Genomic DNA, 26,131 nt, shown 5'->3' on the forward strand with positions numbered 1-26,131 from the left:
TGTACATTTTCTCAAGTCATTTGCCTGGCTGGACATCCCCCTTGAGAGCTGGTCTTTATGCAGATTTCCAGTAAAGAACACCAATCAGTAATTATAATGATGACTGTGATAAACAATATTGTTTTTAGTGCTGTGACAATAAAAGTATTGTAAAAATGGAAAGCTATCCACTTGGAATAATGGAACAGTGTCAGATGACTGGCTGTTGTCTTTATCTCTTCAGGTGCACTTTAACACGCGGTTTGTGATGAAGACTCTGATGACCATCTGCCCGGGTACAGTGCTGCTGGTTTTCAGTATCTCCCTGTGGATCATCGCTGCCTGGACCGTAAGAGTGTGTGAGAGGTGAGAGAGAGACAGAGAGAGAAAATAAATCATTGTGGAATTCTGTCTAGACGCTGTCAAGTGTCTTATGCTTAATGAGGACTCAGCTGAATCCCAAATAAGTGCCACTGCCTGGATGATAACACACCAGTTGAGGTGTGCAAACACTCTCTTTGCTATTCTGTGGTGAGGAGAGGAGATTTAGAACAGAAATAGGAAGAAAGAGAGAAAGAAAGGAAATGGACTGCTTGTTTTTCTTCACTTTCATTCACACCCTTGTCTCCGGGAGACCTGTCTGTCTTAATGCCGTTCCTCCCTTTTCAGAAAAATCTCAGGGAGCAATCACAACTTGTATCAACAGATTTCCCATGTTATACCTTAAAAGGTTCTCAGGATAAAATAGGCCTTCGAGCCAGCGAGTGGGTTCTTCCGACTCAACCAGACTTGTTGTCATGGTTACAAACTCTGAATGTGTGCTTTGGTGTTTGTGTGTTTGGTGGGGGGGGGGGGTGGATTTGAGTTTTGAGAATATTAAAATATTGAGGGTTCACCCAATTGGGGAGTTGAGTTTTGATGATTGTAGTGATAGAAGCAGGCTTGAGCGACACAACGTGAGTAACAGTTTGTGCATTTCAAGTGCTGCATCTGATCAGGGAAGCACCTTTATGAGATGAGCCTGCAGGGATCTGCTCTATTTTTATGCACTGCACTCAAAGTCATCATGTTAAAGGCCCTTTCCAGAGGAGGGGTCTCCCTGCAGGCTGTGCGCTGTTTTTACACAGTCCAGCACATACACAATGGGGTTTATAACCCCTTTACTTACATCCCTGTATTTGTGGATTGTATTGTGAGCTTTCAGTGCAGTTTCTTGATTTCGGTAAATGAACACATGGCTAAATAATACTGTAAGGGGGTTAAGATGGGCAAGGAGGAGACGAGAACCGGCTTGTCAATATAAATTGTAATTTAATGAAAACTTAAACCAAAAGCACAAACATAAACACACACATGACGGACAGGCCCGTAATTCTCTCTCTCTCGAACCGTCGTCACCGGCCGCCTTTATCCCTTGCGCGCCCCATCAGGCCAATTGGGGACCCTCCAGGAATCAAATGCCCTGCCGATGTTCACTCTAGTTCCCCTTCTGTCGCTTACTCGATGTTGTGCCGAATGAAGTGACACAAGGGGTCTTCCTTGGGAGCCTCGCATACCTCTGAACTTGAGAAAAGGCCAATGAGAAATTGGCCTCTGTTGGCAAGAAGCACTGCTGTTGGATCCTACGGTGCGCTTCCAGTGGCGTTCTCTCTCTGCATGCTGTGCAGTCCACGCCCCTGGGCTCTTCGACAGCGCTTTCTGTCTGAAAGAGTGTTTTCCCCTCCTAAAAGGGTTTGATTCTCCAAAACAGTTTATTTTCACTCATAAAAGAGCAATACACAAGCAGGCAATGAACGTCCTTTTCAGGATGCGTCTTTATAAAGATACATTTCCGCCTTTGTGTAGTTCCTGGATGCAGTCGATATCTCTCCAAGACCGACGGTCATAGGCGCTGCCTCGTGTGCCTGGGCAGCGATCACACTGAGGCAGCGTTTGTGGATGGTTCATGTACTCATTGCGAGATCATGACCATGGCAGCATTGCAGTTGCGGCTTTCATTCCTCAAAATGAACACCACTTCAGCATTCCCCTTCTCTCAGCCCCAGCATTAAGCGCCCCGCAGGCAGCATATGCCCCCATCTCCAGGACCCCCTCTAGGACCCGTGAAGCTCCTAAGTGCTCATGAGACAGAAGACCCGGGCAGTCAGATGTTTGCTCCGGAGCTGGTAGAAAGACCACTCTGTCCACCGGTGGAGGGTCAGGAGGAAAATCCTTATTTTACTTATTTTCCTTTGCCGCACCCCCTTCGGGCTGTGGTACCCACATTCTCAATAAAAGAGCGATTTCCTCACTCCCTGGGTCATCCAGCCGGTGCGTGCCATTCTCACGGTGCACCGGCTCCAAATCCTACAGTCCCGGCTCCCGGACGCAGTCACCTCGCCTCCGGACCCGTGACTGCCCATCCCCGGCAGGCCGGCGCTGACGAGTTCCGAAGACGCCATTCCAGGACCTCTTCCTCAGTCAAGGTAAGTGCTATGAGTCTTTTCTCAGCACCAAAGCCTTGAGACGCACCTTTGCCTCCCGACGCATTATTACCTGCCCCCCCCCCCCCCGCCACGAAGCCCCACCCAGTACGTCAAAAATGATTGTATGGCTTTTGCTGTCCAACCCATCACGTTGGTTGGCCCAGACCATCCGACTCGGCTACGCGATACAATTTGCCTGGCTCCCACCTTGTTTCAACGGTATTTCATCCACCTCCATACACAGCGAGCCAGCGCTTTATGGGTAGAGATCACAACTCTGCTACTCGAGGAGGCGATAGAGCCCATCCCTCCAGCCGAGATGAAGAAAGTTTTCTACAGCCCTTACTTCATCATACCCAAAAAAGGCGGTGGGTTGCGGCCAATCTTGGACTTGCGAGTTCTCAACAGGGCTTTGCACAAACTCCCATTCAAAATGCCCACGCAGAGACAGATACTATCCTGCGTTCGGCAGCAAGATTGGTTCACGGCAGATTGGTCTCCATCTTGCCTCGACACGACCCTTCCTAAGGTTCGCGTTCGACGGCCAGACGTATCAGTACAAGGTCCTCCCCTTCGGCCTGTCCCGTCCCCTCGCATCTTCACCAAGGTCGCAGAAGTAGCCCTTGCCCTGCTACAGGAAGTGGGCATCCACATACTCAATTACCTCGACGACTGGCTCATTCTGGCTCACTCTTGAGAGTTACTATGCGCTCACAGGGACCAGGTGCTTGAGCACCTCAGCCGTTTAGGGCTTCAGGTCAACTGGGAAAAGAGCAAGCTCGCCCCGGTTCAGAGCATCTCTTTTCTCGGCATTGAGTTAGACTCAGTCTCAATGACAACACGCATCACAAACGAGCACGTGCAGTTGGTGCTCAGGTGCCTCGCTCTCTTCGAGCCCGGCAGAGCAGTTCCTCTAAAACAGTTCCAGAGGCTTCTGGTGCATATAGCATCCTCGGCCACGGTTGCGCCGCACAAGTTGATGCATATGAGACCCGCAGAGATGAGCAGTTCGGTCAGTGCTCTCATTCCTGCAAGAGAGACTGGAGGGGAGGCTGTTGTTCTCAAGTTCAGAGGTACGCAAGGCTCCCAAGGAAGACCCCTTGTGTCACTTCATTCGACACAATGTATCGTTCCCTCCCTCAGGGAACGGTGGTTGCAACAGTAACCGTGACGTTTTTGCTCGACTACGATCACTTTCCTGCTTAGCCAGATGGGATTCAGTAGATAATTTATTTATTTATCTGTATGTTTGGCTTTACTTTGGCTGGCTGTCATGTGCCTTTTACTGAGGAGTGGCTTCCGTCTGGCCATACTTATGTACATGTGATTTCTTTTGTTTTTTATTTTTAATAAATTTGCAAAGATTTCAAACAAACTTCATTCACGTTGTCATTATGGGGTATTGTTTGTAGAATTTTTAGGAAAATAATGAATATAATCAATTTTGGAATAAGGCTGTAACATAACAAAATGTGGAAAAAGTGAAAAGCTGTGAATACTTTCCAGATGCACAGTACAGAATAGACTGTTATAAATGATAAATGAAAACCAAATTAGAACCTTTATTTTTAAGTTGCATGAAAAGCCTGGTATGATTTTGATGGCAAGTTGTATGGTTTTCTAGAATTTAAAAAAAGAAGGTAAATATTAAGGATTTGAGGAACTTGGGAAAAAAACGACTTGATGTGAAAATTTTAATATGATAAATAATCTTGCATCTTTCACATCCTGTTATTGATTTTCAACCAGCACCTGTTCATAGTTGGATGTATAGGTCTCTGCGGAATAATAATGGGAGTTTCCCAATCTGTGGCCATTTTCAAACCAAGATGGGGATTTCTGAAATATCCAATGAAAGTAGAGAATATCAATGTAGTAGGCAAATCAATGTAAAATGGTCTAAAAACACCCATCCTGGTTTGAAAATGCCCACTGATTGGAAAACACCCATTTATGTTCTGCAGAGACACAAATCTCCAAAGTTGCCTTCAAAAACCCTCAGTAAATGTATTTAAGGTATATTAATATATAGGTTTTTCTATCTGCTCTCTCTCAGGTACCATGATGCTCAGGATGTGACCAGTAATTTTTTGGGTGCCATGTGGTTAATCTCCATCACCTTCCTCTCTATTGGATATGGAGACATGGTGCCTCACACCTACTGTGGCAAGGGAGTGTGTCTGCTCACAGGGATTATGGTACACACACACACACACACACACACACACACACACACATAACACAGCAGTTTCAAAGCCATGGTGGCAAGGAACAGTCTAAAGATATGTTTTTTTTATTGTTCTCTCATTCCAAGAAACCAAAACATACACACACTTCCACCAACCATGTCTGTTATTATACCCTATGACACTAGAACACACAATCATCCAGTGTTTTTTGATGAATCCTCATGTGTATTCTGGGATGGCACATTTGTTCTGCTTTAAAGCTGTTTCGGGCTTCCATTGTTCTGCCTGATTTCCTGACGATGGAGTTAGCTTTATGTAACCCCCAGGTATTTCTTTGCATAATTTCTCTCAGCAAGCCTTTATGTCCCTGTGCCTGAGGAAAGCTTGACAGGTGGTGGAAACAAATTGTTAGATTGTGTGTTGTTTATTTTAGTATTGAGTTTGCAGATGGTAAATATCTGTTAGGAGAGATCCCTTTTCTTTTCCTCTCTCTGTTGTTGTGTTTATTGGAGTGTTCGTTCTGCCTGTTCACATACTGTCAGTTTCTGTGCCTCTTCTGTGCCCCTAAATGTCCACACGTAGATACATTGCACAGATATATTCAAACAGGAAAGCTTGGTGTGAGAATTAATGTGACTGTTCTTTTTCTGTTTATTTGTGTTATAATTTGCTTTTTCTTGTTTCTGAGGTCTGTCTCTCTTCATCTCTCCCTCATTTGCACACACAAACACACATACGTACACTTACATGTTTACTCTAAATGAGAAAATACCCAAGATGTCTATTATTTTTTATAAAAAACTAATTATAATAATTACAGACTAACTCTAACCTATCCCTAAAAGAAAACTGTTTTATTTATCATTTTACATTAAACACATTGTTTAACTTATTTATTAATTTGATTATTGATTTCCCAAAATGAGGGTGTCCCTGAATGTTCTGGAGACAAATTCTAGAGACAAATTTGTCCCCAAACTACTGCTAAGTATGCACATGCAAACATTATACTAGACAGCAGGTAACAGTGATATATGCTCACAATCTTAATTGTTTAAAAGGGCAGCTAATTTTTCAAACTGACTGTGTTCCCTCTGTTTTTGAGTGTGAGCCACTTAAGAGATGAAAGCAGAGTAAAAATGAGAGAGGGTGAACAGCAAAAAGAGAGAGAGAGAGAGAGAGAGAGAGAGAGAGAGAGAGAGACTGAGTGTTGGATGTGATTTCTTTTACTGTTGGGAGTAATTGTAATGACTTTCTATAGGTGGAATTAGGTGACTTCTTGCTATGACAACGTGGAAGGCCAACTCTGTTAGAATGCACCCCTGCCCTAAGGGAACAGGAGTGTTTGGGCAGGGCTTTAATTTGATATAGTCGCTTGGTGCTACTAGAGGATTTGGGGGTTTATGGAACACATGTCTGCAAATCTAGGTGTGGAATGGAGGATATTATTGGAGAGTCCAGGGCTAGTTGTCACACATTTAACTCCAGTGAATATTTCTCAGGGTCAATTTCTAGGTTTCTAGACACAAACTGTAAAGCCTTTTCCTTCGTATTGTTATTTGTATAGCACCTTTCACAACACGCATTGTTTCAAAGCAGCTTTACAGAACATCATGCATTAAAAGAAGATACAAATTTAATATCTATAATGTCTTAGAATCATCATTGTGTAATTTGATCAAATACGATTGCTAATTGTGTTCCTAGCAAAAAGCTATGAAACATTCCCACTGTTATTGCCCAGGAATAAAGAAACATTGAAAACACATTGAACATTGACCTTTTGTGATTACATGTCCTAATAGCCCAAAAATATATTGTCAGACTATATGGTATAAGTTGTCGCAGAAGAAACTAGAACCTGTAATTAAACAGTCTATTGTAGGCTTTTCATCAAAATGTAACAGTAAAACAATTATGAAACAGAAAAATTCAGAAAACCAATAAAACATACAGAAATATAAAATAATTGTTTTGCCCAACAAATAATGTAGTTTTTAAACAGTATAAATGTATTACATCAACAAACAAAAAAAAGTGATAAATTGTCCCTATAAAATTTGAAAAAAGTGATCCCGTGTCCTGATATTTATGAAAGAACACTGTGTCCTGACAATGCAGCTAATTATATAGTTGAGACTTGCCTGAATGTATGTGTTACGCTAGAGCAACGAGGCAGACGAGGAGGTGCGGATCCAAACGCAGTTTAAACTTTATTTAATAAATAACAAAGGAAAAACACAAAGTAACAACCCACGATGGGGAAATGAAACAAACTGAGAAAGCTGACCAAGGTAGACACGAACAGGGAACTCGGGAGGGAAAGATACACCGGGTTAACATCAAACAACGATAGACGAAGACTGAACAAAGACACAGGGTATAAATACATAAACAAGGGAAAAAGGGACCAATGAACAAACAGAACTCGAACAAGATAACAAGGTGATTAACAGAAGTAAAAGGCAAACTAATGAGGACAGGTGAAAACAATGAACAGAGGAAACACGAACGCTAACAAAGAGACTATGGAGTTACATAAGGGACTAAAGTGAAAACTAAGAAATGCAAAAGTGACAACAATGGTAAACAAAAGGGCAACAGTGAAACAAGACAGGGTATTCATAACAGAGCCCCCCCCCCCTCAAAGGATCGGCTTCCAGACGATCCTAGAAGACAAAGACAAAAAACCCACAGAGAACAAAATGATGGCACCGGGGGCAGACAGGCAGACCAGGGGGGGGCACAAGAACAAGGAGGCAGTCCAAGGGGCACAGAGGGCAGGCAGGAAGTCCGGGGGGGCCATGAGGGGAAATGAGACAGTCCACGGGGGGCACAAAGGGAGATGAGACAGTCCACGGGGGCACAAGGGACAATTAGGCAGTCCATGGGGGCACAGAGGGACAGGTTTTGATGGTCTGGGAGCTGGCCACCGGGCAAGGGTAGGTGCAGGAGGCCTGGGAGCTGGCCACAGGGCAAGGATAGGTTTGGGGGACCTGGGAGGAGGCCACTGGACAGGGACTGGGTCAGGGGGCCTGGGAAGAGGCCACGGGACTGGGACTGGGTCAGGAGGTCTGGGAAGAGGCCACAGGACAGAGGCTGGCAGAGCCGTGTGAGGTGGAGCCAAGGAGGACTTCGGAGGCGGAGCCGTAGAAGACTTGGGAGGCGGTGCCAAAGGAGGCTTAGGCAGGGCCGTGGCAGACTCAGGCGGTAAGGCCTTGGGCAGGTCATGAGGCGGAACAGTGTTGGGCGGAGCCAAGGGAGGCGATGGTGTAGAAGGCTCAGAAGGCGGAGCCACTGGAGGTGGAGCCGAAGGTGGCGAGGGCGAAGAAGGCTCTGAAGACGGAGCCAATGGAGGCTTCGGAGGCGGAGCCGGGAGAGGCTCGGGGGGCTCCGGCGGTGGAATTGAAGGAGGTTCAGGAGGTGGAGCTGAAAGAGGCTCAGGAGGCGGAGCCGAGGTAGGCGGCACCGTGGGAGGCTTTAGGAGCGGAGACCAGGAAGATTCTGGAGGCTCTGGGGGCAGAGACGTAGGAGGCTCTGAGGGTGAAGCCGTCGAAGGCTTGAGTGGCTCGAGAGGCGGTGCCGGAGGAGGCTCGGGAGGCGGAGCCATAGGAGGCTCGGGAGGCTCTGAGGGCGGAGCCGTCGAAGGCTTGAGTGGCTCGAGCGGCGGAGCCGTAGGAGGCTCGGGAGGCTCGGAGGGCGGTGCCATCGAAGGCTTGAGTGGCTCGAGAGGGGGAGCCGTGGGAGGCTCGGGAGGCGGAGTCACAGGAGGCTCGGGAGGCTCTGAGGGCGGAGCCGTAGGAGGCTTGAGTGGCTCGAGAGGCGGAGCCGTAGGAGGCTCAAGAGGCTCTGGGGGCGGAGCCGTCAAAGGCTTGAGTGGATCGAGAGGCGGAGCAATAGGAGGCTCTGGAGGCGGAGCCGTAGGAGGCTCTGGAGGCGGAGCCGTAGGAGGCTCTGGAGGCGGAGCCACAGGAAGCCCTGTAGGCGGAGCTGCAGGAGGCTCGAGAGGCTCTGGGGGCGGAGCCGTAGGAGGCTCAAGAGGCTCTGGGGGCGGAGTCCTGGAAGGCTCGAGAGGTTCGAGAGGCGGAGCCCTGGGAGGCTCGAGAGGCTTGAGGGGCGGAGCCCTGGCAGGCTCGAGAGGCTTGAGGGGCGGAGCCCTGGCAGGCTCGAGAGGCTTGAGGGGCGGAGCCCTGGCAGGCTCGAGAGGCTTGAGGGGCGGAGCCCTGGCAGGCTCGAGGGTCTTGGGAGGCGGAGCCCTAGAAGGCTCGAGAGGCTTGAGAGGTGGAGCTCTGGGAGGTTTGAGAGGCAGAGCCCTGGGAGGCTCGAGAGGCGGAGCTCTGGGAAGCTCGGAGGGTGGAGCTCTGGAAAGCTCGGGAGGCCTGAGAGACGGAGCCCTGGAAGACTCGAGAGACTTGAGAGGCGGAGCCCTGGGAGGCTTGAGGGGCGGAGCCCTAGGAGGCTCGAGAGGCTTGAGAGGCGGAGCCCTGGGAGGCTTGAGGGGCGGAGCCCTAGGAGGCTCGAGAGGCTTGAGAGGCGGAGCCCTGGGAGGCTTGAGAGGCTTGAGAGGTGGAGCTCTGGGAAGCTCGGAGGGCGGAGCTCTGGAAAGCTCGGGAGGCGGAGCTCTGGAAAGCTCGGGAAACTCGGAAGGCGGAGCTCTGGAAAGCTCGGGAAACTCGGGAGGCGGAGCTCTGGAAAGCTCGGGAAACTCGGAAGGCGGAGCTCTGGAAAGCTCGGGAGAAGGAGCCCTAGAAGGCTCGAGAGACTTGGGAGGCGGAGCCCTGGAAGACTCGGGAGGAGGAGCCCTGGAAGGCTCGAGAGGTGCTGGTTCTAGGATGGGCACGACCACTGGCGCTGGCTCTTGGACGGACCTGGCTACTGGCACTGGCTCTTGGATGGACCTGGCTACTGGCACTGGCTCAGGGACGGTCGAGGCTTCAGGCGCTGGCTCAGGGACGGTCGAGGCTTCAGGCGCTGGCTCAGGGACGGTCGAGGCTTCAGGCGCTGGCTCAGGGACGGTCGAGGCTTCAGGCGCTGGCTCAGGGACGGTCGAGGCTTCAGGCGCTGGCTCAGGGACGGTCGAGGCTTCAGGCGCTGGCTCAGGGACGGTCGAGGCTACAGGCGCTGGCTCAGGGACGGTCGAGGCTACAGGCGCTGGCTCAGGGACGGTCGAGGCTACAGGCGCTGGCTCAGGGACGGTCGAGGCTACAGGCGCTGGCTCAGGGACGGTCGAGGCTACAGGCGCTGGCTCAGGGACGGTCGAGGCTACAGGCGCTGGCTCAGGGACGGTCGAGGCTACAGGCGCTGGCTCAGGGACGGTCGAGGCTACAGGCGCTGGCTCAGGGACGGTCGAGGCTACAGGCGCTGGCTCAGGGACGGTCGAGGCTACAGGCGCTGGCTCAGGGACGGAAGCCCGTCTTCTCTCCCTCCTCCGGGCAGACGCAGTGGGCCGCGCTGGCTCATGGAAGGCGACTGGCGTGGGGACGGGCTCGCTGACAGGTGGGGCTGGCGCGACAGGAAGCGCCAAGGACGACTGGGGAGTCACCACAGTGGGAGGAGAGGTGGAATCCTCCTCGGCGAAGACCACGGTGTAGGGTGAGCCGCAGACCAGTAAGGTCGCCTCCAGGAAGTCGTGGAGAGTCCAACCAAGCGTTGCCGGCAGCAAACGCTCCCTGAGCGAACCGTGTAAAGTGTCCCTGAAGAAGACCACCAGGGCTGAGTCCGGGAAGTCTGTGAATTTCGCCAGCGCGAGGAAGTCACTGATGTGGTCTTCAACAGGGCGGCCCTCTTGTTTGAGGTTGAGCAACCGGCAGTTGGCCCGTATAACTGCTGGATCCATAGTTGGTCTATCGTTCTGTTACGCTAGAGCAACGAGGCAGACGAGGAGGTGCGGATCCAAACGCAGTTTAAACTTTATTTAATAAATAACAAAGGAAAAACACAAAGGAACAACCCACGATGGGGAAATGAAACATAAACTGAGAAAGCTGACCAAGGTAGACACGAACAGGGAACTCGGGAGGGAAAGATACACCGGGTTAACATCAAACAACGATAGACGAAGACTGAACAAAGACACAGGGTATAAATACATAAACAAGGGAAAAAGGGACCAATGAACAAACAGAACTCGAACAAGATAACAAGGTGATTAACAGAAGTAAAAGGCAAACTAATGAGGACAGGTGAAAACAATGAACAGAGGAAACACGAACGCTAACAAAGAGACTATGGAGTTACATAAGGGACTAAAGTGAAAACTAAGAAATGCAAAAGTGACAACAATGGTAAACAAAAGGGCAACAGTGAAACAAGACAGGGTATTCATAACAGTATGCTAGTGTAGTTTTATTGTGTACACTTGTTTACAGTTATATCATATGATGACATAGATTATTATCATACTGAAATTTTAGTTTGGAAGATTATTCAAATTTTAAAAGTTTACTTATATAGGTCAACTGATTTAAAATTGTTCATCAAATTATTTTATTATAAATATTCCCATATATCAGTATTTACTGAGAAAGGCCCCCAAATAAATGTTTTGTGTCTGTTCCAAAACTTAGTGAGCTGCCTTGCTGTCTCCTGCCTACATAGACAGCTGTCTTATATGGCAGCATCCTAACTGAAATGATGCCTCATAAGAGACCGATTTGGAACACTCTACATACACATTATTCAAATAGTGCTCCTCATGCGAAGCACGTGGGAGACTTGACTCGCAACTGATTTCAATACAGGTTATGTGAGAAGAGCGACGCCATCCTCTAATGGATTAAAATTTGTTGTAAGACATGAGTAAGATGTTATGCTCAATAATAGAGAAATTCTTAGAATTTTAATTGTGGTCACTGTGGCTGAGATGCGTAGTGTATGGAAGAGCTACAAGTAAGATGTTGCTCACCTGAAATTGTTGTCTGTTCAATTGAATTGATAATTTTTTTCTGTTATCACTATCATTTATCAGCATGGATTGCATATTTAAATATATTGATGGACTACTGCTTGTCATGGGAGCAGCATAATAAATGGACAAAGATAATAACTTAACTGTTTGAAATAATGTATAGGTACTAATATATTATAATTCAGATAATTAAAATATATTATATAATTCACATATGTTGTGGCAGCAAATAAGTAAAGTATTTATGCTGCGTTTCATTAACTCGGAAAGTTATATTTTCCAACTTCCTACTAGGAAAAGTGCAATGCAACACCACTTAAAGTCGGAATTCCAACTTGGAAACTTGTGGGGAAATTTTCAACTCCGATTTCACTGAGATGCAGGTGCGTGACATCACACAAACATGTGGCGGGAGATATACAAAGTAAGTGATAAACATTCACTTTTATGAAATAATATTGATAAACGAGTCAAACGATCTACATTATATGGAATTAAAAACTCAAACATGAGTATTGTTTATCAGTTGGGTTGCTAGGAGACGTCACAGGTGACTTTCGAACACCTGCTAAGCTAACGGGAGCGTTGCAGATTTGTTTCCTTATACGCTATCTTCCGAGCATCTGGCAATGGAATGCCTTTATCGTCAGAGATCGGAGATATCGAGTAGGAAAATCCCACATCCGAGTTGAATGAAACGCAGCATAAGACAATATGTTGTTTAAGTCTAAATATTATTTGTTTTATTTCCATATTTTTGAACATAAACATTATAATTAGCCTACTTCAATCTGCATTTTTGGTCTGTGTACCCATGCATCTGACAGACACTTTTAGAGCTTTTTTAGTTTTCAACATAGTCATAAATGCACTTATAGGCTGTGTCAAGTTAAATGTAGTTTGAAAGTGTGAAAAACTTTCCACGAGACCTTTGCGTTCTGTTGCACTCGGTCTAGATGTCTTTGAGCACAAGAGTGAATCATCTGCTCTTGTTGGTTTGACGAGGCATGTTTCTTGCACAGCTTGAGTTGCACAGACTGCCTCCTACTGCCACAGATGTGCAAAAACATCAGGTGGTACATCAAACTCAAATTGCTCCAATGGAAGAAAAATTTCTTATTACAGAATTTTCATATGGATCAGGGACATGATTAACTGTGTTAATTTTATTTTTAACGTTATGTTAGATTTTTAACATTATGTTTCATATAATCACACTAAATTAATATGTTAAATGGACAGCCCTATTTTTAAACTCCTATTTGTAACTTTTAAACTAGCTTGAAACCTTCTGCCAGAGAAAACACACATTTGTGTAATTGGACTAAGTTGTGACAACTTCCTTTTGTGACAACTAGCCCCGGTCTGCACTATATTGTTATGGTCTCTTACTGAACTCTAAGCTCACTTGCTCTAATACACAAAACAAACACAAACTAAATGGATTGTGACAGTTAGACAGCTGACAATAGCTCTAAAAAAATACTGAATGTTTTGGTCTGAGGGCAAGTATTTTTTTCTTTCTTATGACATTAATAACTGTCATATCTGGGAAGAAGCAATATGTAAACTTCAATAGAGGACTTCTGATGATAAATGTATCATTCTGAAATTTGTATCAATGTATCATTCTGTCAGTTTAACAGATTAACAATGGCCTCCATGTTTATGTGATTTATATTTTATCTGGGAATCCGTTTAGATGATTTGCTATATGGAAACACACACACACATACACATTTTTGACCTGGAGGGGTTTTCCATGGATGGTCATCATGTTTTATTAAGTGTTAAATATGGGCAACAGAAGAGCTCTTTGAAAAAGGGCTTTTTTTGTTGTTTTATTTTCATGTAGTCAGAGAAGTGGCTTTAGAGTATTTTTAGTTTGTTGCACTTCTATGTCCTACAAGTGTGTTTGAAAAAATTCCATTAGTGCTACAAACACAGACACACTCTATACACACACCCCCACATACACGGTCAAGGGAAAGCACACACATTTTCATTAGTCACCTTTTAATTCAAACTAATTTCTTATTAGAAGCTCTGCAACCTCATTAACACCACCCCTCCTCTTCTTGTCAGTTTACTCACTCATTTTTTTCTCCTCTGCCCTCATCTTTTTCTATGTTAAACTCTGTTGTGTTTCTCTTATCTTCCCTTATCTTCCCTCGTAGCTCTTCTTTCCTTCGTTCTACTTCTTCACCTCGTAATGGATTTATTTCCACATTCTCCCTAAAACTTGCCTCAATCTCTTGTCCTCTGCCCACCTATAACTCCACTCCTCTGCAGTCATGTTCACTTGACACATTTGATGTGTAAATGAGTTTAACCCATCTCCCTCTCTCTCTCTCTCTCTCTCTCTCTCTCTCTCTCTCTATCTCTCTCAATCTGTTTTTCTATATACTGTGTTTTATAATATTTATTATGTGTTTTATGTTTCTTAAATCCTGAATTGTTATTGTAACTATTGTATGTTACTGTATGTATGTATATCATTGCTGCAGGACAAATTGCCCCTGTGGGACAAATAAAGGTTAAAGTAGTTGTAGGGTATTACTGTTACGTTCCTGTGTTGTCTGCCCTCTGTTCTTTGTTTCACTATCACGTTTATTTCACATTTTCTTGTTGTCCGCTCCGTGTTTTCCATTTCACCCGTCACCGATCCTGTTCCATGTCACGTTTTCCCTGTTGTCCGCCCTGAGTCTCACTGTCCGTGTGTTTGATTACATTTCCCACAATTCCCGGCCTCCCCCACCGCCTGCACTCATCATTGTTTCCACCTGTGTCTCGTTCAGTCGCCACTTTGTCCGTGCATTTAAACCCTGTTTCTTTGTTTAGTCACTGTCGATCGTTGACGTTTCATGTCCGTGCCCATGCTACGCTGTGTCATTCGTGTTCATCCGAGGTTACCCTGTTCCCTGTCTGTTCCGTCTGAGGTTACCCTGCTGTCTACAGTTTCGTGTTTCTGTTCCCTCGTGTTTGGACTGTTTCATTGTGTTTTCAGTTACCTGTTTTCCCCTCGTGGACTTTTCTTTGTGTTTACCCTTTTTTTATTCTGTGCTAAATAATAATACCGCATTTGGATCCGCACCTCTGTCTGTCTTGTCCTACTTCTACACCCAGCATCACAGAACGATCGACCCAACAATGGATCCAGCGGTCCAACTGGCCAACTATCGCCTGCTCTGCCTCAAACAAGAGGACCGTCCTCTCGAAGACCACATTGGCGACTTCCTTGTGCTGGCGAATGCCGCTGACTACCCGGACCACATCCTGGTGAGTTTCTTCAGGGGCAACCTGAACGCCTCGCTGAGGGAGCGGTTGCCACCGGCAATGCGCGGGTGGAAGCTCTGCGAATTTGTGGAGGCAACGTTGCGGATCGGCGGCTCACCGTTAACCGTGGGCGTCGCTGAGGAGGATCCTACCTCGCCTCCCTCGGTGGTGACTCTCCAGTCACCCATGGCGCTTCCTGTCACGCCAGTCCCGCCTGTCAACGAGGTCACCCTCACCCCAGTCGCCTTTCATGACCCAGCATGGCCCACTTCGTCTGCCCGGAGGAGGGAGAGAAGACGGGCTTCTGCCTCCCGGTCCACGCATGTCACGGTGAGCGAGCCAGAGCCCACGCACATCACCGTGAGCGAGCCTGAGTCCTCGCACATCACCGTGAGCGAGCCTGAGTCCTCGTCAGCCATGGTCAGCGAACCCAAGCCAGCGCATTCCACGGTCACCCAGCCAGCGCCTGTAGCCTCGACCGTCCCTGAGCCAGTGCCTGTAGCCTCGACCGTCCCTGAGCCAGTGCCTGAAGCCTCGACCGTCCCTGAGCCAGCGCCTGTAGCCTCGACCGTCCCTGAGCCAGCGCCTGTAGCCTCGACCATCCCTGAGCCAGCGCCTGTAGCCTCGACCGTCCAAGAGCCAGCGCCAGTGGCTGTGACCGTCCAAGAGCCAGCGCCAGTGGCCGTGACCATCCAAGAGCCAGCGCCAGTAGCCAGGACCGTCCAAGAGCCAGCGCCAGTAGCCGTGACCGTCCAAGAGCCAGCGCCAGTGGCCGTGACCGTCCAAGAGCCAGCGCCAGTAGCCAGGACCGTCCAAGAGCCAGTGCCAGTGGTCGTGCCCGTCCTAGAGCCAGCGCCTCTAGAGCCTTCCAGGGCTCCGCCTCCCAAGTCTCTCAAGTCTCTCGAGTCTTCTAGGGCTCCGCCTTCCGAGCTTTCCAGAGCTCCAACTTCCGAGTTACCCGAGCTTTCCAGAGCTCCGCCTTCCGAGTTACCCGAGCTTTCCAGAGCTCCACCTTCCGAGTTACCCGAGCTTTCCAGAGCTCCGCCTTCCGAGCTTTCCAGAGGTCCGCCTTCCGGGCTTTCCAGAGCCCCGCCTTCCGAGCTTCCTGAGCTTTCCAGAGCTCCGCCTCCCAAGCCTTCCAGGGCTCCGCCTCTCCAGTCTCTCGAGCCTCCTAGGGCTCCGCCTCTCAAGCCTCTCGAGCTTTCCAGAGCTCCTCCTCTCGAGCTTTCCAGAGCTCCTCCTCTCAAGCCTCTCGGGCCACCCAGGGCTCCGCCCCTCAAGTCACTCGAGCCTTCCAGGGCTCTGCCTCTCGAGCCACTCGAGCCTCCCAGGGCTCTGCCTCTCAAACCTCTCGAGCCTCTCGAGCCTCCCAGGGCTCCGCCCCTCAAGTCACTCGAGCCTTCTAGGGCTCCGCCTCTCGAGCCTCTCGAGCCTTCCAGGGCTCCGCCCCACAAGCCTCTCCAGCCTTCCAAGGCTCCGCCTCTCAAGCCTCTCGGGCCTTCCAGGGCTCCGCCTCTCAAGCCTCTCGAGCCTTCCACGGCCCTTCTCCCCGAGCCTCCTACGGCTCCACCTCCCGAGCCTCCTGCGGCTCTGCTCCCAGAGACTCCAGAGCCTTCTGGGGCTCCGCCTCCGGAGCGTCCTGCGGCTCTTCTCCCCGAGCCTTCTACGGCTCTTCTCCCAGAAACTCCCGGGCCTCCTACGGCTCCGTCTCCCGAGCCTTTCACGGCTCCGCCTCCCGAGCCTCCTATGGCTCTGCTCCCAGAGACTCCAGAGCCTTCTAGGGCCATGCCTCTGAAACCTCCTACGGCACCACCTCCCTTGGCTCCACCTCCAGAGCCTTCCAGGCCTCCGCCTCCTAGGCCTTCCTCGGCTCCACCTCCAGAGTCTTCCAGGCCTCCGCCTCTAAAGCCTCCTATGGCGCCACCTTTCTCGGCTCCACCTCCTGAGCCTCCCTCGGCTCCACCTCCAGAGCCTTCCAGGCCTCCGCCTCTCAGGTCACTCGAGCCTTCCAGGCCTCCGCCTTTAAAGCCTCCTACGGCGCCACCTTCATCGGTTCTGCCTCCAGAGCCTTCCAGGCCTCCGCCTCCAGAGCCTCCTACGGCGCCACCTCCATCGGTTCCGCCTCCAGAGCCTCCCTCAGCTTCATCTCCAGAGCTCCTTGCAGCTCCCCTAGGGGCCACTCTTCCTCCCAGGCCCCCTGAACCAGCCCTAGCCCTGTGGCCACCCCCTAGGTCACCTAAACCTGTCCCGGAGCCACTCCCCAGGACCCCTGTGCCGGCCCTTGTTCTGCGACCATCTCCCAGACCTCCGAGACCTGCCCCTGTCCTGAGGCCGCCTCCCAGGCCTCCTGGACCTGTCCCTGTCCGATGGCCACCTCCCAGGCCCCCCAGACCTGTTCCTGTCTTGTGGCTGTCTCCTAGGCCTCCTGGACCTGTCCCTGTCCGATGGCCACCTCCCAGACCACCCAAACCTGTCCCTTTGTGCCCCCATGGACTGCCTAATTGCCCCTTGTGCCCCCGTGGCCTGTCTCATTTCCCTTTGTGCCCCCGTGGACTACCTAATTGCCCCTTGTGCCCCCGTGGTCTGTCTCCGTGTCCCTTGTGCCTTCTTGGTCTGTCTCTGTGCCCCTTGTGCTCCCTTTTCTCTGTCTGTGTTCCCCCGGGTCTACCCCCTCACTCCCTGGATCTTTTGTTTTTGTTCTTCTGTGTAGGTTTTCTTTTGGCTTTAGGACCGTCTGGAATCCGGTCCTTTTAGGAGGGGTTATGTTACGTTCCTGTGTTGTCTTTCACTATCACGTTTATTTCACGTTTTCTTGTTGTCCGCTCCGTGTTTTCCGTTTCACCCGTCACCGATCCCGTTCCATGTCACGTTTTCCCTGTTGTCCGCCCTGAGTCTCAATGTCCGTGTGTTTGACTATATTTCCCACAATTCCCAGCCTCCCCCACCGCCTGCACTCATCATTGTTTCCACCTGTGTCTCGTTCAGTCGCCACTTTGTCCGTGCATTTAAACCCTGTTTCTTTGTTTAGTCACTGTCGATCGTTGACGTTTCATGTCCGTGCCCATGCTACGCTGTGTCATTCGTGTTCATCCGAGGTTACCCTGTTCCCTGTCTGTTCCGTCTGAGGTTACCCTGCTGTCTACAGTTTCGTGTTTCTGTTCCCTCGTGTTTGGACTGTTTCATTGTGTTTTCAGTTACCTGTTTTCCCCTCGTGGACTTTTCTTTGTGTTTACCCTTTTTTTATTCTGTGCTAAATAATAATACCGCATTTGGATCAGCACCTCTGTCTGTCTTGTCCTACTTCTACACCCAGCATCACAATTACATATATCATTTAAAGATGTAGACGGGATCAGTTAAAATGCCCGCATTCTCACACCATAATATGTAGGTGTTTTGTACGCATTCTACCAACATTATATGTAGGGAATAAAGAAAATGCGACATTTTAGGAGGGAATTGAAATATGTGAGCTATGGACTGAATTAAACTGTCCTTATTGTACCTTATTAGGTAAATAAATGTATACCGGAATCAGTTGCGTTCGACGACCATTATAAATTAGATAAATGACAAATAACTAGATTATTTGTCTTAATAGATTCTCCACCATTGAAATCGTGATACAACGTCTAGTTGTATCAGCTCACAATTTCTATTTTAAGGAATTAGCTTTAAAAAGTGAATTATGATTAGGATGTCGAGTCCCGAGTTTCCTTGGACCTCACATATCATGTCTCTTGGTACAAGGGCTTGGTTTTACCTTGTTTCAAATCATGTTGCTGGAATTCTTCTGCATATATAATCTTACATAGTGTTTTTTGATACCACACTGATTCACACCATGTTCTCTAGTCTAAATCAGTTCATTGGCAAATCACACAGAGCCTGTCAAGAACATTTCTTGGTCAAATTTTACCCCAATATTAAAAGAAAAACAAATTGTTGGAATGTGTCTGGATGTTTTGCTGTAGATTTTTGTTTGTGTATTTGTTTGTTTTGTTTGTAATGCAATTTTAATTATTCTCATTGATGATTCTCATCACTGTAATATTTTTATGAGTCTCATGACAACTATAATTGAGTTAAAGATATCTTACAACTTGTCTCGTACGAAAAGATACAGCTTTTATTTCCATAGAGACCAAGCAGTCAACAAACAGAATTTCACATCAATTCAATACAGGCATTACATTTTAGCTAGCCTCCTGTCCAACATTTTATTTTATGAACGGAAACGTCTGTGAACAATTTTGGTTGCTCATTCCATATTTATTAATTTAATGCGGATGACTTGTTGCCGTCCTCTGGTCTCGTGAGACCATGAAAGTGCACCCTAGAGTTCAGGATATTTTGGCACTGAGACAGTGCCGTGTGTGGCTAGACAGTCCCACATGAGAGTGGAAGTCTCTGCTGCAATTTTCTTTTTTTACATTCTTCCATGGTACACAAGAGTTAAATTCCTATCTAAGTTATGCACTGTGTCCGAAATTACTCACTTGTTCACTCATTCACTATTTCCTATATAGTGGATGTCTGTGAGTGCATCATATCAGGCAAGGAGTGAACGAAATAAGTGAGGGAATTTGGATGCTGACGTATACAAGGAGCGTCAGAGAAAACGGGAGAGTGCACTGGAGATGATGCAGAACCCTAACCCTAACTTCATCACATACTGTATACTTTTATCTTACATGTAGGTTAATAATAATGTAATAACAATAATAATACTTGTTATTCTTATAAAACGTATATATACAATTAATCATCATTCTGTTTCTTATGTTTAATTTATATTTTCATAATGATTAAAATAATTACACTGGAAAAAATTTTTGTTCCTACTCTCACCTATGGTCATGAAGGCTGGGTCATGACCGAAAGAACTAGGTTGCGAGTACAAGCGGCTGAAATGGGCTTCCTCAGAAGGGTGGCAGGCTTCTCCCTTAGAGATAGGGTGAGGAGCTCAGTCATCCATGAGGAGCTCGGAGTAGAGCCGCTGCTCCTTTGCGTCGAAAGGAGTCAGTTGAGGTGGTTTGGGCATCTGGTAAGGATGCCCCCTGGCTGCCTCCCTATGGAGGTGATTCAGGCACGTTCAGCTGGGAGGAGGCCTCGGGGAAGACCCAGGATTAGGTGAAGAGATTACATCTCCACACTGGCCTGGGAACGCCTCGGGGTGCCCCAGTCAGAGCTGGTTATTGTGGCTCGGTATAGGGAAGTTTGGGGCCCCATGCTGGAGCAGCTGCCCCCGCGACCCGACTTCGGATAAGCGGTTGAAGATGGATGGATGGATGGACACTGCAAAAAACTGCCAAAAAACATTTGAACATTCTTATAATGTTGTATTTATTTATTTGTTTGTTTAATGTATTTTGACACATGAATAACGCCATCTGTTGATTATTAGGCGATTACATACATTTGATAACCAAATATTTGAATAAATTCAACTGTGATCAGTTGTCTGAGTGAACAATAATATCACCTCAGTGAATTAGTGAAGAAAGAAATAACTTGTTATTTTTAATCAATTTGTGATATGCCAAAAATGTAAACATTACAGCCAGCGTGAAATAAAAACATTGCAGGACTGAATGAAGCTGTAAACTGGCATATCTCATATTCTCTCTACCTGCACGCCAGTCCTCCCCACATTGGATTATGGACAAGATGGCATCGGCGAGTGTACATTGGCTGTACTCTCGAGTACATTGTGGTAAGAATGAGAACAAATTTAGGGAACGAGATGTAGGGAATACATTTTTGGACACCACAATAAAATGGCCAACACCCAATACAATACAACGACAATAGCGCAATATAGTGGATAGGGGCGATTTCGAACACAGCTATGGTTAGGTTTATGTTTGGGGTTTGGTTTAGAAGTTAATCTTTGGAAAAATTGTAAGAGCGCTAGTTCAAAACCAGATGATTTTCTTGTTAATATCATGGTTAGGTTTAAGGTTTAGGTAAGTGGTTAGACTTTATGGGTAGGTTTAGGTTTGTGTCAGGGGTTATTGGGTTAGTTCACCCAAAAATGAAATTTATCCCATAATTTACTCACCCTCAAGCCATACTAGGTGTGTATGACTTTCTTCTTTCAGCCAAGCACAATCTGAGTTATATAAAAAAATATCCTGTCTCTTCCAATCTTTATAATGGGAGTGAATGTTTTGTGTAGATTGTGAATCCCTAAAAAGCACATCCATCCATCAAAAAATTTAATCCAAACGGCTCCAGGGTGTTAATAAAGGCCTTCTGAAGCAAAGCGATGCGTTTTTGTAAAAACAAAATATCCTTATATATATAACTTTATAAACTATAATCACTGGCTTCCGGTAATGGCCGTCCGCGCGTTCACAATAGAGTCGAGTTCCGGTATATGACGTAGCTGTAGCATAAGCTCCAGTGAGAAGTGAGTATGTTTATCTATGGGAGAAAAGTTTTGTCTTTGGATTGCACCATCTCACACTATTATTATTATATAAGATCAGGTTGATATTACTGTGTGCACCTTTAAATAATATACAGTATGAATATTTATTTAGCATAATGTTAATGACAATTTCTTTTTTTTGCATTATGGTAATGGAAATTGGAGTGTGTTTTAAGTGTCATGTATATCACAGCAAAAAATCTTAAAATAGGCTTCATTTTCTTTAATGCAAATGTAGTTTCTTTTTCTCTCTCTCTCTTTCGAATTGGTGTGACCAATTCTTGACAGTCTTTCTGAGATTCACAATATGTGTGCAATGTTTTTAAATATCATTTAAGGGGGCGTTCACACTAGCATTTTTGGTGTGCACCCAAGTTTGAATGACGTCAAAGTTTGTTTCGATATGGGTGGTGTGAATGCTGTTTTCCGAACTCAGGTACGCACCAATGAACTGCACCAGAGACTGCTTGATAAGGTGATCTGGGGTATGGTTCAGTTTGTTGCAGTCCGCTGCTAATATGAACACAATCATACCAAATCTTGAAAGTGAACCGCTATTGATGATGTTTAATCATCAACGTATAATAATAAGGCTCCAAATTGCAATTATTTTGGTTTAATGAATTTCTCACACCTGCTTGTGTCCAAATAAATCCCCTTCAGAAAACAGCTCACATTCTTCACATCTCTTGCAATGCATCCGTAGACTCTTGGCAGAAAACGCTAATATTCTTCACATCATTGCTCATTCAAAGCATCTGTGGCAGACAGACATATTTGTCATTTTGTGCATGTAAGGTTTTGGTGGTAAATCCAAAGGGATGAATACTTTAACACAGCGAAGATGATGTCTTCTTAAGTTGTTGTCTAGTTACAGTGGTAAACAGCTGCCTTGTACTCATGTTGATGATGAAATGGTTTAGTGGTTTAGACCCAATAAATATGATGTGAACAGAGACCAGCGTTGGCAGGGGGAGGGGGGAGGAAACAAACTCTGGTTTGGTCCAAGCAGTCAAACCAAGTGTGAAAGCACCATAATTTTCAAAACTCTCCCCACCCATCCTTTGTTTTTCTCTCTCTGCGTCTGTTTGTCTCTTTAATTCTATTTAATGAGCACTCTCTCACCTAGAAATGAACTGCAGTTGATATTTGCCTGGCCCATCTGTAAATCTCCCTTGTTTATTATGAATCTGTTCACCATGTTGCTAAATTTGACCTCTACTAATGATACAAATATGTAGTGTGTTATTGTAGTGTATTCTGTTTGTTCTTTCACCTTGACCTCCACTCTTTTGCTCTTCATCTGTCTCTCACAGGGCGCAGGATGCACTGCATTGGTTGTTGCCGTGGTAGCCAGGAAACTTGAGCTGACAAAGGCAGAGAAGCATGTGCACAACTTTATGATGGACACACAGCTCACCAAACGGGTAAATACACAAACACACAGACATAGCATTCACTAAATGAATTCATAAGCACAGCCATATATTCAGAGAGCATGAACTTACATTTTCATTCCATTTAAATTTTTTTATGTGGTTGAAAGACTCCGAAATAGCTCTCCATATCAAATATGTAGTCAACATCATGGCTGACGTCACTGACTAGGAGGGTGGTGATCAATAATTGCAACACAGATTAAAAAATCACTTTACTGTAGCTGTGGAGTGCTTCTTCAGATGAGCACTTATTGTAAATGCTTTCCTCAAGTGAGAGGAAGAGAGATGGTTTGAAAGAAGATGGAAAATGTTTCTTAAAAGTTTCTTACTTTACACTCACTCAATTGCTTCAGCTTTACAGGCTGTCAGATGAAGAGAGAAAGGTAGTTTGATAAATGCTGTAACATCTAGGTGCTATTCTCTTCATGCATAGAGTTTGCCGCTTCTATGTTTGCAAACCTCTTCCAAAAGATAAAAATATAACTTGCAACTTTGACCTCAAAACCTGTTGCCTTGGAGACACAGTGGCAAAAGGTTTACTTTAACCTTCTTTTCCCATCATGATTAACTAACAAAACAGTTAAGATGTAGACTTCTCAGGCCAGTTAGCAAAAGGTTATCAGTACCTCAATATGGATCCTGTACAACTCGTAATCATGAACAATCCTTGTGTATCTTTCTGTACCTCTAGCGCCACCAAACTAAATTGCTAAAATAATTATTGATTTCAAACAGGGTTCCTGAACAATCCCCCATCTGTCAACAGTCCTGTCCCAAACAAACACCATTGGTTGAGCCGATGTTGCTGTGTTAGGCATGTTGGGATGCTCAAACAAACCACAGAGCATAAAACTGAGGGTTTTGTGTGGGGGGAAACAATACAAATTTCAAACTGTGCTTTTCTTTTGTACTATTTTATACAAGTATTTTGAGTGATATATTTCAAAACTCTAACTGAGTGTGAACTCCAAACTGATCACACTTGTAACAGCCAGTCTTTCATCCAATAATGAATATGTATTTATTAGGGCTGTACATTTTTACTTTCATACAACCACTGCTGAAAAACATGTTCTGTGTTTGTTGTGCAATTTATTTATTGATTTAATCACTCAAACACAACATAATTATCTATATGGCAAAGAACCTACTTCATCTGTGCATTCTCTACCGGTTGGGTATTATGTTATCCAAGAAAATACATCATGTGTCTGAATAAATAATTTTAAACTTTCACAGCCCGGGGCTGCCGATGTAATTATATATATATATATATCTGTAATTGTGTATATATATATATATATATATATATATATATATATATATATATATATATATATATATATATATATATATATATATATATATATATATGTATTGTGTGTGTATATATATATATATATATATACACACAATTACATCGGCAGCCCCGGGCTGTGAGATGGGTGAATATTCTTGCTTAAGTGATTTTGCATTGAAAATGTTATAAATTTATTTAAAACTTTATTTAAATACATTTCTAAATTCAAATTGCATTCCAAACGAAACAAAAATGCAAATAGAATAATGTGGTAAAATATATATATATATATATATATATATATATATATATATATATATATATATATATATAGGTCTAAATATATATATATAAGTCTAAACATGCAGGCGGAAAATTACTTACACAAATGAAGAAATATAAACAATTATAAATATACAAAAAATTATTATAATGATGAAAATAATCACTGAAATATAAATCATGGTTCGAGGTGTTTTTGTATTATTTTATGATTTAATCACAGTTGTATAAGCTGCAAAGTTGTGGTCAATGAACTGCTCTGTGGAAATAAAGTGAACTGAACTCAAAACACCTCCTGAGCTGAGATTTCTGAGGTCATTTGCAGCACTCATAGATGATACTGTTCTTGCAACAAAAAAACTAAACAAAAAATCAGAAGACTGAAACAAAGAGTTTTAGATGCGCGTGTTTCACGAGACTGCACGCCTCCGTATCAGCGCGTCATACATGCACATTTTCTGTCATCTGTTCTTAATAATATAAAAAAGTGTTTCTTCAAGCACGTGTCTGTGTGTCTACGGGCAAATTATTTGTAATATTAATTTTATAATAATAATAGCCTAATAAATAATAGTAATAATTTAATACATTAATGGGAAAACAAGCCAAATATCATCTTGACATCGTCAAAGGCATCAGCTATTATATATATCGCTATTCTGCTTCATGCGTGCGCTTGTAAAACGTATATTTTAACGATTCATTATTACTGTTTAGTATTTCTCTGTAATGTAGAACAGTGTTAGCAATGTTACTTCTAAAATAATTTTTCAGCCCTGGATCTCTGATACCCCCCAAAATAACCATTTAGGTGTTGATAAAAAGCATTTGTGATAATCTGTTGAAAAGTACTAAGAAGCTTGAAAATATAGCAATTAGCTACATGTAAATAGAGTACCAAACCGATTAACTATAAATGGAGACACTGTACACAATAATTTTATCTTGAATTTTTTCATGTAAAGGGAAAGATCTTCAAATAAACTCTGTGCGGGTATATCTGAAAGGTCACTTTGCACAATATTTTTTCTTGATCTGAATACAACATACAGTATGTTGGAATTTGATTTCTGTGTGAAATATAAGTCATTACAGATCGAAAATGGAGCGTTTAGAAAATGCTCTCAGTTACCGCATACTTTGGGTGCTGGAAATTTGACTGCTAAGTGACTCCAGCCTTGTCTGCTAAGCAACCAAATTTGTCCAGTTACTAGGGAGGGTAGAGTCACATGGGGTAACCTCCTCGTGGTCACAATTAGGGTTTCTCGCTCTCATTGAGGCGCGTCGTGGAATGTGGAGTGTAGCATAAGCCTTCCGTGCTGTGAGTCTCCACGGTGTCATGCACACCGAGCCATATGATAAGATGCACGGATTGACTGTATTAGAAGTGGAGGCAACTGAGACTTGTCCTCTGCCACCCAGATTGAGGTGAGTAACCATGCCACCTTGATGACTTACTAAGTAGTGGGAATTGGGCTTTCCAAATTGTGGGAAAAGGGGATACAAAAATGTAAAAATATAATCTGAAATTTTAGTTTTCAAACAAAAACAGATAAGTGCTTATGGAGCCATAGTCTAGTTTGCATTGCATTTTTAATTGCATTAGCAGTGTTTATAATTACCTAGATTAGATTTATACAAATGTATAATTCTGCTTTAATGTCTGTTGGAAACAGGGGCAGACTGGGAAGAGAAATCTGCCCTGGATTTGAAATAAAAACCAGCCTAAAAGTTGTTGAGCTGGGGGGTGTTAGTTGCTCAAAACTTGTTGAGGGGGCAGTGTTCGGCCCCGTTTCGTGGCTGGCCCATCAGGAAATGTCCCAGTTCTCCTTATGACCAGTCCACCCCTGGTTGGACA

The 26,131-nt window shown here is 45.3% G+C and overlaps 1 protein-coding gene across 3 annotated transcripts in view; it reads left to right on the forward strand.

Annotated features, from left to right (window-relative positions):
• Positions 1-26,131, forward strand: part of LOC127658317 (small conductance calcium-activated potassium channel protein 3-like) — a 145,140-nt gene that overhangs the window by 109,103 nt on the left and 9,906 nt on the right. For all 3 annotated transcript variants that reach the window (XM_052147543.1, XM_052147544.1, XM_052147545.1), the window contains 3 exons: positions 224-345; positions 4,501-4,642; positions 22,569-22,679. In XM_052147543.1, the coding sequence (XP_052003503.1) occupies positions 224-345; positions 4,501-4,642; positions 22,569-22,679 (375 nt within the window). The remainder of the gene's footprint in view (positions 1-223; positions 346-4,500; positions 4,643-22,568; positions 22,680-26,131) is intronic.

The sequence above is a fragment of the Xyrauchen texanus genome, chromosome 17, assembly GCF_025860055.1.
Source record: "Xyrauchen texanus isolate HMW12.3.18 chromosome 17, RBS_HiC_50CHRs, whole genome shotgun sequence".
In the NCBI taxonomy this organism is placed as follows: domain Eukaryota; kingdom Metazoa; phylum Chordata; class Actinopteri; order Cypriniformes; family Catostomidae; genus Xyrauchen; species Xyrauchen texanus.